Source organism: Melanotaenia boesemani, chromosome 14, assembly GCF_017639745.1.
Source record: "Melanotaenia boesemani isolate fMelBoe1 chromosome 14, fMelBoe1.pri, whole genome shotgun sequence".
NCBI classification, from domain to species: Eukaryota; Metazoa; Chordata; class Actinopteri; order Atheriniformes; family Melanotaeniidae; genus Melanotaenia; species Melanotaenia boesemani.
This window is the reverse complement of record NC_055695.1, coordinates 26,928,228-26,946,722: the sequence shown is the minus strand read 5'-3', so window position 1 is coordinate 26,946,722 and position 18,495 is coordinate 26,928,228. Positions and strand designations below refer to the sequence as shown.

Sequence of the window (18,495 nt, the reverse complement as noted above, 5' to 3'; positions counted from 1 at the left end):
AAGCATCTTTAAAATGAAATAATCATATTTTAAAAGGTAGAACTTTGTGTAAGATATCAAGGAGAGGTAAAGGTGCACTATTGCTGAGTCAAGCTCTTGCAATCTCATTGCTCAGCCTTTTTAACCAAGAGCCCAACGTGGAGCTTTCTCCCTGGAAAACCACTTATCAAGTCCTGAAGTCCAGCTTTCTATTCTATACAGCTGTTCTATCATATAGTATCTCCAATCATGTAATGTCATGTGTAATAAAATCACAATCATTATTTCTGGTGGCCTCCCACTATTTGTTTTACTTAAAGGTGCTTTCAGTGATTTCACCAACAATGTGAAGGGAAACTGATCTGACTACCAATCCTCCACATCATCGTCTCCTCATGTAGCAACATGAAGTCTAATTTATCTCCAGATCTGTAGACGCACAGGTGAAGCATTAGTGGGGAAACATATATGATGGTATATGGTTGTTGCTAGTTAATCTTCTGATATCTAGAAAATGTAAATATTTCTCTGATTGGATTGAAACAGTCACCCAGTCTGCTGCACTAGAAATGTCTCTGTTCCTACTGCAAAGCAGGAGGATGAGTCCAAACTACTGACCTGACCTAGAAAACCTAGAAAATAAATGCAAACTATTTTTATTTAATATTAATAATTCCAAACTTTTTTTCTATTATATAATGTTTTTTCTCCACAATAATCAATTAATTCAACACTTAGCTGCTCACCTCCTTCCTCAGGGGTCACCTGGACATGTTCAGGTAGGCGGGGAGGGGAGGGGGGGTCTGGCAGCATCTGCTTCGGCTGCTCTCGTGTCTGTTCAGACATGCGTGATGTTTTAGTAGAGCAGCTTGCTAATCGTTTGCCTGCCTTGCTTATTTGATTAAAACAACAGTGAAATGAATAAAATCCAGAGTTTTATTCAGAAATATGAGCTAATATGGAGCAAAGTGAGCTAGCTTATATGAACAAAGTTTAGAAGAGACAACAAGCTGATGTTCCACAACTTTCCATCTGACGAACTAACCGACCACCTCACCTCTGGAAGAAGTGGGTGACGTACTGTCCATCCCTCTGTTCTCTCTCCAGCCTCAGATTTTTTTTCTTTTCGTTTTAAGCTTCCTGACTTTTGAGGCATGCTGCCGTCTAAGCTTCCACTCGCTGTCTGTCTGTCTGTTGCTGCTTCGCAGCTGAAGGAGCAGGTGGACTGAACCATTTAAGGGAAATATAGAGGGGGGTTCAATGTTCAGAAATGTTTCCAAAACATAAAAACTTAGTGATACCGTTGCATTGTGACTCAATTGTTTGTATGATTGTAAGTTTATCATTAAGTATCAGATAATTTTGTCAGTATTACAGTTGCATTGAGGGCCCTTCTGGGCCCCCTGTCACTCATGGGCCCCATGAATCCTTCCCCTTTACCCCCCTTTTCGGCGCCCCAGTTCCTTACATACCATCTACAACACCATTGTTGTCAGTGTTTATTTTTTTGTTGACACCCTGAAATTCAGCAACTCTATCCCGACTAACAAGCCTAGTAGACAAGCAAGTATTCGAACGTTTTGACTCACAACAGAGCCGGTTGTGAACCCAGTGTTAAAAAGCAAGTATGTTTAAGGCCTAAGTGTTCACGTTTGTGTTCAACAGTTTCCAGTTACACTGAACTGAGTATTGTGGTGCAGACCACCACAAATATGATGTCCATGTCTGTGGATGACAGGTTGTAGGAGGTTAAGTAAATTATTTGAATGAAGCATCGCCACTGGGCAGTGAGTAAAGCTCCCTCCACGATTCGGTTATTCTGGCCTTAAAAAAAATTATATTATTTTAGCTTGAAGTGTCTTATGCAGATATGATGTAACATCTCATCTCTTAAATGCAAGGCAAACTTTTATGTTTGTTCCAGTGCAGCCCACTACGAGCAATTAAAAAATTCAGGTGATGTCTAGCACCAGCCTGATCTCTCCTGTGGTGGTTCCCAGAAGCTGCTGTGAATGGAATCCACTGCAGATTGTTAAAATGAACCCTCACCTCACAACCACTGACATCCAGATGGAGATCATTGATGTGAGGATTGGAGGTTAACCCTGTCAGGAGAGCTCTGTGGAGACAGGAAAAAGATTGGTGGAAAGAAGGGAAGCATATTTAAGTGCTTTCTTTATGCTTCCACTGCAGAAGAGTTAGGATATAAAGAGAGCAGATCTGGGTAAGAAAATGAGAGGTGACATGTCAGATACCTCAGAACATCAGGGGGCAGCTTCATTGAGGCCATGCTGACATGAGTGAGGCTGAAAGCTGAGCTGAAGAACTGACGGAACAAGGGCAACGTATCCTTCACTTTCCTGTTGTTTTTAAGAAAATAAAGGGGAATCATAGAGGTGAGGGCATGATGCAGGGAGTAGAGATAGCACAAGCCCTGAAACACACACAAGATGAAGTTGAACTGTTTACATGCTGGGTAAATATGAGAGCAGCACTGGGAGTAATGATAAAGAATGAGAAATACAGCTTTGGTGTAAGAAGACAGGGCGAGTGGGGTCAAACGATAGATTGCTCTGCTTAGATATTTATGAGTCTTATCTATGCAGGCAGCATCAAGAGAGTTCTGGGTTTAATCAGCAGACACACCCGCAGAGAGTAAACAATGTTCCAGTGATTCCCACAAAGCTCATTTTTGATGTCCCATTGCTAAAAGCAAGAGATGAAGATAATGCCTAACAAAAATAAACTTAAATGAAAAGAAAAAAAACCTGAAGAATAAATGAAAGCAGAGTCAATGATGCAAGATGAAAGATGAGACTTTCATGGGAAAGTGCAAATGTATTTTTCCAGATTTGGAGCTGTCTTTACTGTTTAGATCTTAAAGATGACTAACCTGTGGGAGAAGGTATTTTTGGAAAGATTCAGAAAGGAAAGATCAGCACAACACCCCCTCAGAAGAGCCCCAAATAGCTGCATAAGACAGGTTGGAAAGGAAAGAGTTAATCTGAGCTGAGAACTGCACGGAGAGAGAAATGTTTTTCCTTTTAACATTTGATCATAACCAGACAATAAAACTCACAGAGTCAACAGAGCAGTCTGTGCCTGACAGATCCAAGTGGACCAGACAGTTGGGCTGAGACAAGAAGAGATACAAGTTCTGCAAGCAGAAGCCAGAAGAACAGAGACGTCACATTAGGCTGGGAAAGAGGCGTTAAAATAGAGCAGTGTGTTTTCATTTCCAGATGGATTGTGCTGTCTGACCGAAGCATCCTCCCCTGAGAGGACCCCGGGGTTCTTGCTCAAGTCCAGGTGCAGGAGAGAGTTAGAGTATTCATCACTGGAGCATAGAGCCTGAGAGAGGGACACCACGCCTAAGAATAAGACAGACAGAGAAGGACAGGGAGGGGGCAGAGGGGAGAGGAAAAGAGAAGAATAAAACCCAAGAGAGACAAGAGAAAGAGTGTGTAGTATTAAAAGACTGGGAATACTCTCACAACATTTTGTGTTCTTACATTATTCATACAGATCTTGGGGCAGCAGCAGCAGGTATCACTGGATATTCTGGGAATCAGTGCAGTTCAATGTAATATTTAAATTCTCCTCTGGGTACGAGGTAAGATGAGACAGTAACTGAAGGCATGTTGCCTGCAGGGCAACATGGAACATCATACGTCAATATGGAGTCATAGCAGGGCCAAAACAAAACGGTTTTACATCCCCAAACTCAAAGTATGAGCTAGCATGGATACTACAAGAGCTGCAGGTGTGTCAGCTTATTTTCTGCTAGCTTCAGTGAAGAACTGTGATGCATGGGGGTAAGTCATGCAGACTGTGCTTTCTTTTTTATTTAGTTTGCACCGTTTAACTTAATAAAAGAAGCAATAACTAGAAAGAGATAAACCTTTGGATGTGAGTGAGGTCTTTGATAGGTTGAGGAGACGAAGTCCCTTGCTGAGGCGACACACCTGCTGGATTAAGTTGGACACACCTGGATCGTGCACAAGAGACACTTTGAAAAACTTGAAAGTAATATTCAACATGACAGGCTCTCTTACCACAAAGCTGAATTCTGTTCATTCAAATATTCTAAACATATAACTGAACATAAGCACTACAGTAAATACATATGACCTTTATGATTTTCAAAATTAGGAACTACTTTACTTTTACAGTTTCTTATGTTATTTTCTCTTGTTTGTGGTTGGTAAATAACCATGTTATTAGATCTGAAGAAATACAGAAAAATTTGGCAAAATATTATAAACTTCTCCACCTCCAAAGAATATGATTACATTATAATAAATCAGTACATCATACTGATTTATTATAATGTAATCATATTCTTTTTTTTTTCTTTTAATCTTAAACCAATTAAATCTGAACCTGTAAGCCTCCCCTTAGATAAAGTTTATGAAATAAAAAAACAATTAAAACGAAAAACAAATTAATCCCACCTTCATGCTTACTTTAGCTAAATTCCTGGATGTCTCCGGGTCTTAATTATTCTGTTTAATTCCATCATACACTACCGTTCAAAAGTTTGGGGTCACTTTGCCATGGGATTCAATAGGGAAGTGGCCCCAAACTTTTGAACGGTAGTGTATATAAGGTGAGGACAAGATAACCACAGCCAACTGCTGACATATTTAGACTTCTCTTATAGCATAAATGGCTTGACCTGACCTAAACCATTAGCAGCCATTAAACAGCCATTGACTTTATTTTGTTGGTTTAGGTTGTTTAACATATTTATATCAAAATCAGCTACCATAAATCAGACAAAAAGAGTGATGCTTCCTGATACCTTGGTTGTCCAGTGAGTTGTGGGCCAAATTGAGCGAGTGAATGACTGAGGCAGGATTCTCTGAAAGAGCAGCTGACATCTTCTGTGGAAAGTCTCTATACTCACAGACACGCAGAGAGAAATCAGGGCTACACATAACTACTTTTATTATTTACCAAAGAATATCAATACATTTATTGGTTTATTAGTGAAAAATACATTTAATAACTTCTGATATCTAAAAGTGACATCCTAAAGTTAACTAATTAAAGTTATCAACATTTATTCTTTGCACGACTGTAAAATGTTAAGGGACTGAATGCTGCCATCAAAATCCAATATTTTAACTGATAACTTCCAAGTCTTTTTATGGATCATGTTCAATGAACACATACAATTCCCATGGCTTGTTTTTGAAACTCCACATCCCATCTTCATGTCACTGGCCTTCTGTTAAAAGCCAAGAAAACACTAATGAAACGTAGAGTTTAGAGACACTAAAACTCACGATTTTAATCCAGCGTTCTCTAGGGTGATCTCCTCAAGGCTGGAGGACTTGCTGACCGTATGCAGGACCTGCTCAGTGACCTCTGATCCCTATAGCAAAACAAGATACAATGAAATCAATTTTTTTTAACCTGGAGACTTTAAGCCTCATTCAATGGTTCATTAGAAACACAACAAGGGAGCAATGATGTTGTTTATACTTACAATACGAAGGTCTTTGCAGTACAGCTTGGTGAACCAGGTGTTATACGCCATTGATGCTACAATTACTGCCAAATCTCTGGAAAAGATGAAAATAAAGTAAATGAGGCACTGTGCTTTGGAAATAATAATGTTTGCCCATTTTTTGTCCCCCACCTGCTCTCCAAGTGGCTGAAGTCCAGCAGGTTAAACTCTCGGTTGTCCTGGGAGTGATAGATGGTGTCCACATCCTAGGAGTGACACATACTACCCATAAGCCTACTTGCTGCAGTGTATGACCACTCACTTTGTGCACAGTGCTATGCAGTACGTAACGCTAAAAGCACTCACAGTGGCACAGACACAGTCCCACAGCTCTTACCCACTGCACTTCCTCCTTGCAGCTGATGCCATTATAGTCGCACAGAGCGGCGTAAGTCTCTGAGAAGCCTCCTGAGAGAGGCAGGCGGGGGAAAAGAAACAAGAGAGAAAAAAGGAATCAGAGATGTGAACAGCTGCTTCCATAAGCTGTAAAGAAAGAGAAAAGGCAGGAAAATGCACACACACACACACGTACACACACACAAATATTCATCCAAGTGATCAATCTTTTATTTTCGTGACGGTTCTAAAGGGAACATCTGGGAGACCATTTGTGAAGTATATGTGCCAGTTTCATCTGGAGCCTGCCAAACTGTGCACATGTGCTCATATCAGTGTGTGTGACTGCACTGGCATGTGCAAACTCTTATGTTTGATGATAACGTCTCTTTTACCGCAGGCTCTCTGTGTTTCCACTGAAGTCTCTGAGCTGGGCGAATACTTCCTGCTGCCCTCCGAAAGGTCACTGTCTGAGTGACAGATGGATGGACTGCCGACATAAAAGAAACACAAATACTGTAAGGAATCAGTTGTCTTTTGATAATTGTGCAAATAAAGGTCACTCTTCTTTAAACTCTATGTTTATCAACCACCGCACAGACCTGGGAAAATTTATTCAGATTTTATCTTGCGAAATAGGAACACTTACGCAAAAATGGAGTTGTTGAATATTCGAGACAGGGCAAAATTAATATGGTTGACCACATGATTTAGGTTCTCACGTGATTCAAACCTCAGGGAGTAACTGGACTTGTCAGTGTCGATGACAACCTGCACAGAAAATGTAAGAGGCAGTGTGAAAATTAGTCAGGCAAAGAGGTGGCTAAGTCTTTAAACAGTTTATAGAAACAAGGTCTGCTCTTTCATTTTCTTTTTAAATACAAATTTCTAGGCCTTGATGTTGGCATTGGAGGCTCTCTGGTAAATCTTTTTCTTTTCCTCCCTTCAGCTCCTTCATCACCCCTACGTTAAAGTTTACTTCTATTCCACTCGGTCTCAATAAACCAGAACATTATCAGGATGTACATGTTACAAGGGGAATGTAATAAATCTTTCAACATACTTCATACTGTGCAACACACTGGGGCATGTTGCATTTCAAAACAGTTCTTGCTCTGCTTCGATGAAGTCCCTTCTACTGTGCAAAGCCTAAAATGAATCCTGATGGTCACTGTAAATGTTTTGATAATTTCTGTTGTTCTGCTTGAAAGACCAAAGCAATGAAACAGCTCCACTAAACAGCACAGCTGTGACAGTGAAGCAGAGCTCATACGAGGTAAAGTATGACATAAATACTTACCTGATGGTCGGGGTGAGAATTCAAGGCTCGTATCTCCAAGAAGTTAAATGTGGTTTCCACCTGTTATCAAAGTTGACAAAAATTTCAGATGGAAAGGAAAAGCTTTATATTTTAATACCCAATCCCTTGAAAGAGCTGAAAGAAATACCTTAGCAGGAATCTTCGAAGCCAGGAGATAGAGACGCCATGTTGCGAGGACCTAAAACAACAACAAAAAACAATAAGAAAATAAAGCAAATGGAATCGAGATTGTGGAAAAGTGAAACTCCCTATGGGGAGAAAATATTCCCAAGAGTTTCCATGGTAATAATGAGAGGACATACTCCTGTATTGATCCAGCTAAAAGCCCTCTCTATCAGAAACACATGGTCTGACATTAATAGATTAACATCCTACAATACAAGCTGAGGAACACATGTTATGATATTATATTTACAATAATACAAACATGAGATTTAATTCAATTAGCATTGCATTACTTATGCTTCGGACAAATGGAAATGTGTCTCATACATTTACTGCAAGGCAGAGTGGCTTTAGACACAATAAGCAATCTCTTTTGGTCATTTAGCGTGTGCCCTGGGCTATGTGACAAATTAAAGGGTAGAACTGCAAAATAACATGACTAAAAATATCTTTCTTCATCCTTCAAGTCACTGCATCTGATTTAAAAACAATAAACGGTCATGGTCATGTTGGCTCAGAGTAAAAAATTGTCTTTTTTTCTATATTAGCTCTGCTATTTCAGAATGCCTTCTAAGCTGCGAAGGATCATTGCAAAGCTGAGGGGAGTTTGTGCACGACAGGCAAACCCTGAACTCATTTGTGAATATAATAATATAAAATAAGCAGTGCACTACGTACACTGCACTGCTTATTTTCAGCATGGAAACATTTGTCTAATGCTTCTCTCAGTTTAAGCTGATTCTATCCCTGATTTGTCTTAATGAACAGCAATTTCCTTTTTTGGCAAACCCACTCTGGAAATATCTGTTTTTCTCTCCATCAAGACAGATAAAGGCTACTGATTCTTTGGCATTTTGCTGCTCTCTGCTAACCCCTGCGTACTGCCCTCTGCTCTTTCTCTTCTCCTTGTCTGCTCCGTCGCTCCCAATCATTTACTCCATTCTCTCAGATGGCCGCACTAAAACACCCCCTGAGGACATAGCATCCCCACCATGTGTCTTTCCCCAATGAAAAACAGTAATTAAATTACTGTTCTTCCACTCTGTTCTTGTTGTTTTTAGTAGAGAGGAGCTTGACACAGGTCTGTTTGAAGCACACACTGACAGCCTCTTACACCCACACTGCAAAATGTGCATGTGAGACGGAGAAAAGGGGAGAAGAGGGAGGTGATCTTTAACTTCACTTCAAATACTCTCTGAATGAGTTGATGAGAAAGACCAGATTGTATCACATTACAGTGATGAGTCTGAGCTTTGGCTGGTAGTTAAGAGAGAGAGTATGAGTTAACAGAAGTAAATCACACTGATGCAGCAAGCGAGAGTCACTAATTCAAGTATTTCACATCAAAAAGGGACTATACATACAATGCGCTTATTGTATCTTCTAATTATGCACGCTGCTAAAGAAAAGATATTCTAACCTTTTTCTGTTTGACAGTTCAGGTGATGCCTTTGTAAGAAATAAGATAAGATAAATCGTTTCAACCCACAAAACCACAGATTGCAACCAAAATAAGTGTTGACTCAGCCAACACCTCACTTCCAACCCTTCAAAGACATATGAACACAAAACCTTAACACATTTAAGCTTCTCTTTCCCCTGCCAAATGCTAACCCAGCACGTTTGATCAAACTCCAATCTTTTTCTGTTTTTTGTGTGCACCCAGCAGGAGACAGACCCATTGCTTTCCAGTTCAGCTTTTGAGAGGAAACAGTTAATGAGACATGGATTGGAATGAGATTATTGGAAAGATGTTTCTGGCAGATAGACATATCAAAGTGCCTAAATATCAAAGGATGTGCACGCAGAAACTCTAACTGCCCATCCTCGCCACATGATGAATCATTAAAGCATCCACTGAGTGGAGCGCTGCTCTGCCAAAGCGAAGTAGCCGTCTGCAAAAGCTCATTTGCTCATTGAGGGACTGCAGAAGAAGCAACAGGAGTCCCCAGTCTGTTAAGCAATATAAAAACTTCACTGATTGTACTGCAGTTGCTCTGGGTATGATATATCATGCTTATGCAGACATGAGGTTTAGTTGCTGCACTTAATGGAGATGTTCATCAATTAAAGCTGTAGTGTAAGCTGAGTGTATGCTATCCCTGTGGATGAGCTCCAGCATGCATGAGGTGTGTGCAGCAGGAGTGCACTGCATTTAGCAAACACTGGCATCCATCCAAGGTCCAGTCTAAGTTCTAGTCCACAGTGTAAAAGCTGACTGCCCCAGATTTCATACAGACAGCTGGCTGAGTTTTGCTCACTCGCAGAGATTTCATATCTGTCCCACATTATCTGATGAAAGCACCCTGGATCAAAAGCAGTTCAACCCTCATCACCACCACTGCTTCACAAACACACAGGAATCCACAGGCACTCCCACAGAAACAGTCTATCCAATATTCATCCTGTGAGACAAGGGACACCATTTGCAACGCTGTTAGCAAGTGACCACAGAAGCGAAGCATTGCTCTCACTGTTAAATCATGAGGATCTTCTTTTTCTGCCATCGTGAATATCAGCACTGTGACGGAGATCCAGGAAGACTGCAGTGGAAGTTAACATCAAAGATACTGAACATGCATGATGCATGCATTGAGCAGAATATGTAGCAGGATTATGCTGCTCATTATCAAAGTCAGAGTTATAAGAAAGTGCCATTAAGTTAGAATAAACAAACAAACAAACAAACAAAAAAAAAAAAAACAACTTACCAGAATTCGGTCCTCTGTTTTGCCATTTTTGGTGTCAAGCTTAATGCTACAAACAAACTTTATAGATGATTTATCAATAATCTTCCTGATGCTTTCTGTGGATGAAAGCAAACATACATATATAATTAACATTATATTTCTGGATCTCTGCATATTTCTTAGCAGTTCATAACAACTTGACCATGTTTCAGTCCTTTCCAGACTAATTTATTCAGTCATCACTTGATTTATTTTGGTAAATTACATTGGTAATAACACTAATGTGCCCTATTTATACATTGCAAAGCACTTCAGTATCCTACAACAGTAATATTAATTTAATGAACATAAAATGAGATATAATGTTCACTGTGCAGGAATATTTACAGAACCTGCTGTCTGTTTTTATTTGACTGAAGGTACCTGAAGAAATACAATGGGAAAAACATTCAGAGATCTAAAACATCACAACATACTTTGAATGAAGTCTGACATGGAATAGTGAAATGAGCTGCAATATCAGGGGAAAAGTATGGAGAAGATCACTTCACACATCAAACTGGGAAGTAAAATAGGAGAAACTTGGATCCACATTTTCATCTAACATCATGTGTCATAGCTTCTAATATTATAAAACAAAATCACTATGACATATGTTTAAATATAAAAACAAAGTATACAATATAAAATTATATCAGCTGCATCATTCATTCTGCAGAAACATGGGCGTTGCTTTATGTTGTGCTCTAAATCACAAAACCGCTCAGCAGGAAATAAGTTGATTTTCATGGATTGATTTCCAACTGTCTAAGAGACATAACTTCTGCTCGAAGCTCTTTTAAAGCAGCTGCATCTCACAGTATAATAAAAACCAACTTCAGATTATGCTTCAGCATTCTGGCTCGCAGGACCAACATGGCCCTTCTGAGCATCAGCATCTGTGATTCACTAACAACTGTTCCCGTCAAACAGCATCACTGCCAGTGCTGTGACCCTTCACTCACATACAGCACAACCTGCTTGGTGCACTAAAGCTTTACTCATTGGGTGGTGGGAGCACGCGGCAGCAGCGAGTTATCTCAGAAATACGCAGTTGCTTGCAGGAATTACATGATTCAGCGTCTCAATTTCTGTGGCTGCTGAGCATCCCGACTGACGGGTTTATGAGGAAATCGATACTAAAGCATGGGCCCTTGGGTTTTGCTCTGGGCAATAACTCTCTGAGGAAGAAACATCAAGCATTGCAAGTGCTTTACTTGAGTACTTTTCTGTTCTGTTCCACCAAATTTCAGCAAAGTATTGAATGTTTTCCTTTTTACTGTCATATCATATCTGCTTAGATTGAGCTTTTGTCTGCATTAATAAATGAGAACCATAATCATTGTAACTTACAATACCTTAAAAATGATGCTCAAACTTGCATGAAATAGCCTATCATTATGACACTGACTAAATACACGAACGAACGAACAAACCTTCATTTTGAGAGCTTTCAGGGTGAAGAGCCACTGTAAATAATCTAAAGTTCACCCAAAGAAGAACTGTAACTTAAGCTTCTTCCAGGTGACCTTGTGGAGGCCCGCAGGCCACCAGGTGCGCCCCCTGAGTGTCAGTACTGGCAGGGCTGCAGGAGGCGGTGCAGGTGACTGAAGGGAGAGGCAGGGATTCCACTGGATTAATCATTACTGAGCGCCTAATAGAGCCATTAGGAGTAATTAACACAGCAACAGAGTCCCTGCTACCCTGAGCATGTGTGCAGTCATTGCTTGTGCAACTGTTCGCGCGCGTGCACGACAACATATTTGCAGAAGAGCGTTGACTTTGACGGGTGTAAGCTGTTGCTATTTGATATGGCAAAAAAACAGGAATAAATATGTGCACTCACCTCCCACCCCCCTTTTAGATTTGTCCATGCATTTTTTTTTTTACAAGATACGGTAAACATCTGCTTTATCAGCTCCCCCGCTCTACACTTTGCACGCACGCGAACACGCGTATGCACACGCGCAATCACAACAACGCTCAGGCTGGTTGGGCTTCAGAAAATAAAAAAACAAAAAACAAAAACAGAATTCAAAAAGAGCACAAGGTTAAAGTGAAAAAAGAAATATGAAATGTGAAATATATGTGCTGGTTTAAATAAATACAGAAAATAAAACGATATCAGACCCACGAGTACACTAATATTTCCACAACGCCCCTTTTTCTCGTTGGCCTAAGGCTGGGCTTTTTATTGCCTGATCCTACCCGAGGGGGCTGACTTAGAACAGGACAGGTATATTTCTCTGCAATGTAAATAATTCCTCTGCACATTAACTAATTCACGTGTGCCGTGAATCAAAGAGTCGCCCCGGAAAGCTTCAACACAAAACATGAAAGTGTAGCTCATGACAAGCATCCAATGCGTCTGCTCGGTCGCAGCCGCCGAGAGCCGCACGCGGAGGAAAAGCATCCCGAGCCCAACCGCATGCGCGCCGGAGGCGAAGGCAGGGGTAGGACAAGCCGGGAAGCAAAAGAAATCAAGCTGTACCCACCTGTGATATCCTTGCTCACACTGACAAAACCAGAGGAAGGGATCTCTTTAGAAGCCATGTCTGCTTCTCTGTCCTTTCGCCACCCCTATTCCTTTTCCTCCCTTTCACCTCCTCCCTGCTGGATCTCTCTCTCTCTCTCTCTCTCTCTCTCCCTCCCTCCCTCAACAATGGACAGAAAGGATGGCCTCTCTTCCAGGCATTCCAGCATCGCATAGATTGGCCAACGAGCTTCCTGGAGGAAACCCTGTGAAGGTTGGGAGGCTGAATGTTGGAGCAATGGGAGGCAGAGGGAGGAATAATGATGATGATGAGGAGGATAAAGAGGCGGGGATCACTGAATGAAGCTGCTGGGCTTCCTGTAAGAACATAAAAGTTAAAAATGCACAGAAACGCTGATGAAACCTAAAATGAAATGACCCATTTCAAGGCACAAATGTTACGACTCTTATATAATTTTAGGAAATATTATCCAGCACAAAAGAAGAAGAGCGATATGTACAGAAGGAGGAGGATGCTGGAATGCTGATCCTAAAATATTGTAATCAAAACAGTAGCCTACATGATAGCCAAAATTAAGCCATTTGAAACAAGTTATGATAGAAATTATGCCCCCAGAAAGGTACCAAACACGCTGGCCTATCTGGGTAGCCTACCACAACATTAGGTCATCACACACACAGCTGTTGTTCCAAATACAGCTTAATGTGTTTATTCTCTGCCAAAACTGGCCAAAATCTGCACACTCTGAACCTGCCACAATCTGGCAACCATTAGTGGAACAGAACTACCCAGGTAAAGTGAGAAAATGTCAGAACACACCTGAATGCACCATAATCCAACCTCAACTGAGTTACTAAATTCAGGGAGGTTAGATTGTTGTATTAAAAATTTGTAATAAAACACGTCCAACATCCAGCAGCTCTACTTACATTTTGGGCTCAACGCTAATGGTGCTAGTCTGCTGCTGACAAAATTGTAAACATGCTGAAGATAAAAATGGGTTACCAGATTAATCTAGTGTGTTTACGTGCAATCATTGCTAACAGACCTTTGGCAGACAGTTTGGCTTGAAAAAAAGGAATAAATACACTCACTGGCCAGTTCATTAGATGAAGCTCAATTGCTTTGAACACAAATTGATTATCACAACATACCAGCATTTAGTCATGTAAACATGGTCAAGATGACCTAAGATGAAACTGAGAATCAGAATGAGGAACAAATGGCATTTAAGTGACATTGAACGTGGCATGGTTGTTGGTCTGAGTATTTCAGAAACTGCTGATCTGGGATTTTCACACACAACCATCTCTAGGGTTTACAGAGAATGGCCTGAAGAAGAAAAAATATCCAGTGAGCAGCAGTTGTCTGGACCAGAAGGTCTTGTTGATGTCAGAGGTCAGAGGAGAATGGGCAGACTGGTTAGAGATGGTAGAAAGGCAACAGGAAGCCAAACAAGCACTGGTTCCAACCAAGGTCTGCAGAATAGCATCTCTGAACACACAACACAGCCAACCTTGAAGCAGATGGGCTACAGCAGCAGAAGACCACACCGGGTGCTTCCTGCCAGCTAAAAACAGGAAACTGAGGCTACACTGGACAATAGAAGATGGAGAAACATTGCTGGTCGGATGAGTCTCCATTTCAGCTCCACATTCAGATAAGAGGGTCAGAATATGGTGTAAATGACATGAAAATATGGATCCACCCTGCCTTGTATGAACAGTTCAGGTTGCTGGTGGTGAAATGTTGTGGAGGGCTAGCTTCTTTGGCCCACTTTGGGACCTTTAGTACCAACATCTCATGATTTAACCACCACAGCCTACCTGAGTATTTTTGCTGACCATGTCCATCCCTTTATGACCACAGTGCACCATCTTCTGATGGCTCCTTCCAACAGGATAATGCACCATGTCACAAAGCTCAATCTGGTTTCTTGAACTTGACAATGAGTTCACTGGACTCCAATGGCCTCCACAGTCACCAGATCTCAGTCTAAGAACAGCTTTGGGATGTGGTGGAACGGGAGATTCTTACTATGAATGCAGCCGACAAATCTGCAGAAACTGTGTGATGCTGTCATGTCAATATGGAGCAAAACCTCTGAGGAATGTTTCCTACATCTTGTTGAATCTATGACCAACGATTAAGGCAGTTCTGGAGGAAATCGGGGGTCCAACTCGGTACTACCAAGGTGGACCTTATAAAACTGCCTATGACTATGGATGAGTTAGCACTGGGTTTTTTACATTGCAAATTAAATCACCTGCTCTGACATGTCATTTACAAAAAGTACATGCCTGTGATTTTCCTCATAGGATGAGTTAAACATGTTCTTTTTCCCAGATATAACATTAATGGCTTCATCAATCTGTTAAAGTGACGGCACACACGTGCAACTTATGCGTTTCAGGCATAAGTCACTTTTATGTGTTATTCAGACATACCTTTGATAGTGATGGACAGAGCTTGGGTATGTGCACAATAAATATTTGCCATTTACATGGGATTGGGTAGTAAATCAAATTATTTATTTTCAAGATACTATAACAATGTCGATGTCACATTACCATTAGTAAAGTTACCTGTTGAAAAATTATATCTTTAAATTTACTTTGGTTGACCGTCTCCACCAGTACCTCTTACTTGTTTGCTCAGTTATTGTTAAATAAAAAGAAGGCAAGACTAGGTCACCAGTCCTGGTGACCTGTCCAGGATGAAGCGGTTGCCTTGAAGGTGCTGGGACAAGCTCCAGCCCTTTCACAACCCTGCACTGGAATAAGTGGGTATAGACAATGGATGGATGGTTTGGCTGCAATCACAGACACTGAAATATTGCTAAAATTCTGCATCGGAACATGGATGAGAAACTGTGGAGTAAAAAAAGATCAAACTGTAATTTAACTGGTGCATTTACTTCATAGCTTCATCTGATAGATTTCTCTACAAAAGAAAACATATCATAAGGTCCACACGATCAGCCCTGACTGTTTAGGTCAGTCTCTTTATTAGCCCGGCCCCCTTTCTTGTTACACCAGGACTACTTCCAGAAATCTTAGTGATGTCACCTCACCTCAGATCGCAAAGGTTATTCAGTATTGTTTCCCTTTAACTGAAAAATAGTGTACAAATCAAACCACTACTATCAACGAGCCAACTTCCTGGAAACTCTGGTGTTCACCCGGATTTTCTCTGGTTTAGACTACCGTTACTCAACATGGGACAGTTTGTAAGCTGTCATAAAATGTACACACGTGGACAAAATTGTTGGTACCCTTCGGTTAATGAAAGAAAAACTCACAATGGTCACATAAATAATTTGAATTAGTGAGCAGCAGTTGTCTGGACCAGTCTGGTCTTGTTATTACAAAAGTAATGATCAATAAAAATTCTATGAAATTTAACCAATGAAAGTCAGACATTGCTTTTCAACCATGCTTCAACAGAATTATAAAAAAAAAAACTCATGAAACAGGTCTGGACAAAAATGATGGTACCCTTAACTTAATATTTTGTTGCACAACCTTTTGAGGCATCACTGCAATCAAACGATTCCTGTAACTGTCAGTGAGACTTCTGCACCTCTCAGCAGGTATTTTGGCCACTCCTCATAAGCAAACTGCTCCAGTTGTCTCAGGTTTGAAGGGTGCCTTTTCCAGAGGGCATGTTTCAGCTCCTTCCAAAGATGCTCAATAGGATTTAGGTCCGGGCTCATAGAAGGCCACTTTAGAATAGTCCAATGTTTTCCTCTTAGCCATTCTTGGGAGTATTTAGCTGTGTTTTGGGTCATTGTCCTGTTGCAAGACCCATGATCTGCGACTGAGACCAAACTTTCTGACACTGGCCAGCACCTTTCTCTCTAGAATCAGTTGATAGTCTTGAGATTTCATTGTACCGGCACAGATTCAAGACACCATGTGCCAGATGCAGCAAAGCAGCCCCAGAACATAACAGAGCCTCCTCCATGTTCCACAGTCGGGACGGAGTTCTTTTCTTCATATGCTTCATTTTTCTGTCTGTAAACATAGAGCTGATGTGCCTTGGCAAAAAGTTCCATTTTTGTCTCATCTGTCCATAGGACATTCTTCCAGAAGCTTTGTGGCTTGTCATCATGTAGTTAAGCAAATTCCAATTAGGCTTTTTTATGATTTGTTTTCAACAGTGGTGTCCTCCTTGGTCATCTCCCATTAAGTCCACTTTGGCTCAAACAATGACGGATGGTGCGATCTGACACTGATGTTCCTTGAGCTTGAAGTTCACCGTTAATCTCTTTAGAAGTTTTTCTGGGCTCTTTTGTTACCATTCGTATTATCCGTCTCTTTGTCATCAATTTTTCTCCTGCAGCCACATCCAGGGAGGTTGGCTACAGTCCCGTGGACCTTCAATTTCTGAATAATATGTGCAACTGTAGTCACAGGAACATCAAGCTGCTTGGAGATGGTCTTATAGCCTTTACCTTTAACATGCTTGTCATTTTCTTTCTAATCTCCTGAGACAACTCTTTCCTTTGCTTCCTCTGGTCCATGTTGAGGGTGGTACACACCATGTCACCAAACAGCACAGTGACTACCTGTTGCCTATATATAGACCCACTGACTGATTACAAGATTGTAGACACCTGTGATACTAATTAGTGGACACACCTTGGATTAACATGTCCCTTTGGTCACATTATTTTCAATCTTTTCTAGGGGTACCATCATATTTGTCCAGGCCTGTTTAATGAGTTTATTTTTTTAAATAATTCTGTTGAAGCATGGTTGAAAAGCAATGTCTGACTTTCATTGGTTAAATTTCACAGAATTTTTATTTATTATTACTTTAGTCAGATTCAAGTTATTTCTGTTACCATTGTGAGTTTTTCTTTCATTAACCGAAGGGTACCAACACTTTTGTCCACGTGTGTATTTGTCTTGGCTGTCTTCTTTTCTACTCCCTCCTCGGTGCAGCCCTCTCCCTCGCTGACTCTGACACCCAACAGCAGATTGATCACTATTTTCCTGTCTTACTCATCCTTCTTTATTCTGTCTATGGTTGGCCTGAAATGCAGCAATCAGTGCACTAGCCAAAACTAATCTCATCAGGTCTAATTCTAGCCTTACTTCATTGGCTACCGCCCCCCCCTTTATTTCAGTGCCAGGCCACTTTGATCTTCAGATCAAGTCCTCTTATCTGTAACTTATTAAAAACCAGGGGTGCTCAAGCTTTTGAAATTGATGCTCCTAAACTTTGGAACAACATTTTTCATTTTATAAGTGCATTCTTAGGACTGCATCTCTGCAATACTACTGTAAAAACTTATTTCTATAATTTAGCCTTGTGAATTTTCTCTACCTGTTAAGTTCATATTTTTGATTTAACATAAAGGTATTGTTTGCTTCAGATGTACTTTTCTTAGATGTGTGTTCATGAATGTGTTTGTATGTATGTTTACAATGACATGTTTCTGTAGGTTCCCTTGCACTTATAAGATTTTGTTGTATAATGTGCTGTACAAATGTATTCCTCTTCTTATTCTTCTGCTTCTTAAATCACATACATCTGCTTGTGCATGTGATCTTTTAAGTGTGACTGCATGTAGGTCAAACTTAATCTATAATTGGAAAACGTCACTATATGAAAAGCTGCTCTCACAGCTTTTACATAGATGGTGACCAGGGGGCTCATTCAGACATTAAAGACGAAGCCCTTCATGCACGGCTGAGGCTGCTAGGAGCGTAAGTAAATAGCCACAAATCAAACTTGACATATTGACATTTTGACCCACTGGTGATGCCATATCAAATGTGGAAGCATTTTTACAGCTTATTTTAATGAGGTTCAAGAAAATTATACCACCTTTACAATAGCTGTCAAGACATTTCAGTCTAAACAACAAATGCCAGCCTGCTGAAGGCGCTGTGGAAAGGTCAGGGGATCATTAAGGTTATCAGGCTTCATCTGAAGGTGACAATT

General features: G+C 40.7%; 1 protein-coding gene across 3 annotated transcripts in view; it reads right to left on the bottom strand.

Moving 5' to 3' along the window:
- LOC121653522 (capping protein, Arp2/3 and myosin-I linker protein 3-like) overlaps positions 1–12,772 on the bottom strand; it is a 32,051-nt gene extending 19,279 nt beyond the window's left edge. For 2 of the 3 annotated variants that reach the window (XM_042007065.1, XM_042007067.1), the window contains exons 1-17: positions 12,541–12,772; positions 10,028–10,122; positions 7,279–7,329; positions 7,131–7,190; positions 6,480–6,601; positions 6,226–6,320; positions 5,832–5,902; positions 5,627–5,700; positions 5,474–5,549; positions 5,271–5,359; positions 4,784–4,878; positions 3,881–3,967; positions 3,241–3,350; positions 3,059–3,136; positions 2,873–2,949; positions 2,235–2,339; positions 2,029–2,098 (exon numbers count right to left, since the gene is read on the bottom strand). In XM_042007065.1, coding sequence (XP_041862999.1) covers positions 2,029–2,098; positions 2,235–2,339; positions 2,873–2,949; positions 3,059–3,136; positions 3,241–3,350; positions 3,881–3,967; positions 4,784–4,878; positions 5,271–5,359; positions 5,474–5,549; positions 5,627–5,700; positions 5,832–5,902; positions 6,226–6,320; positions 6,480–6,601; positions 7,131–7,190; positions 7,279–7,329; positions 10,028–10,122; positions 12,541–12,598 — 1,413 coding nt within the window. In that variant the 5' untranslated portion in view covers positions 12,599–12,772. The remainder of the gene's footprint in view (positions 1–2,028; positions 2,099–2,234; positions 2,340–2,872; positions 2,950–3,058; positions 3,137–3,240; positions 3,351–3,880; positions 3,968–4,783; positions 4,879–5,270; positions 5,360–5,473; positions 5,550–5,626; positions 5,701–5,831; positions 5,903–6,225; positions 6,321–6,479; positions 6,602–7,130; positions 7,191–7,278; positions 7,330–10,027; positions 10,123–12,540) is intronic. The other variant, XM_042007066.1, reaches the window with a different exon arrangement.
- Between the last annotated feature and the right edge of the window lie 5,723 nt (positions 12,773–18,495).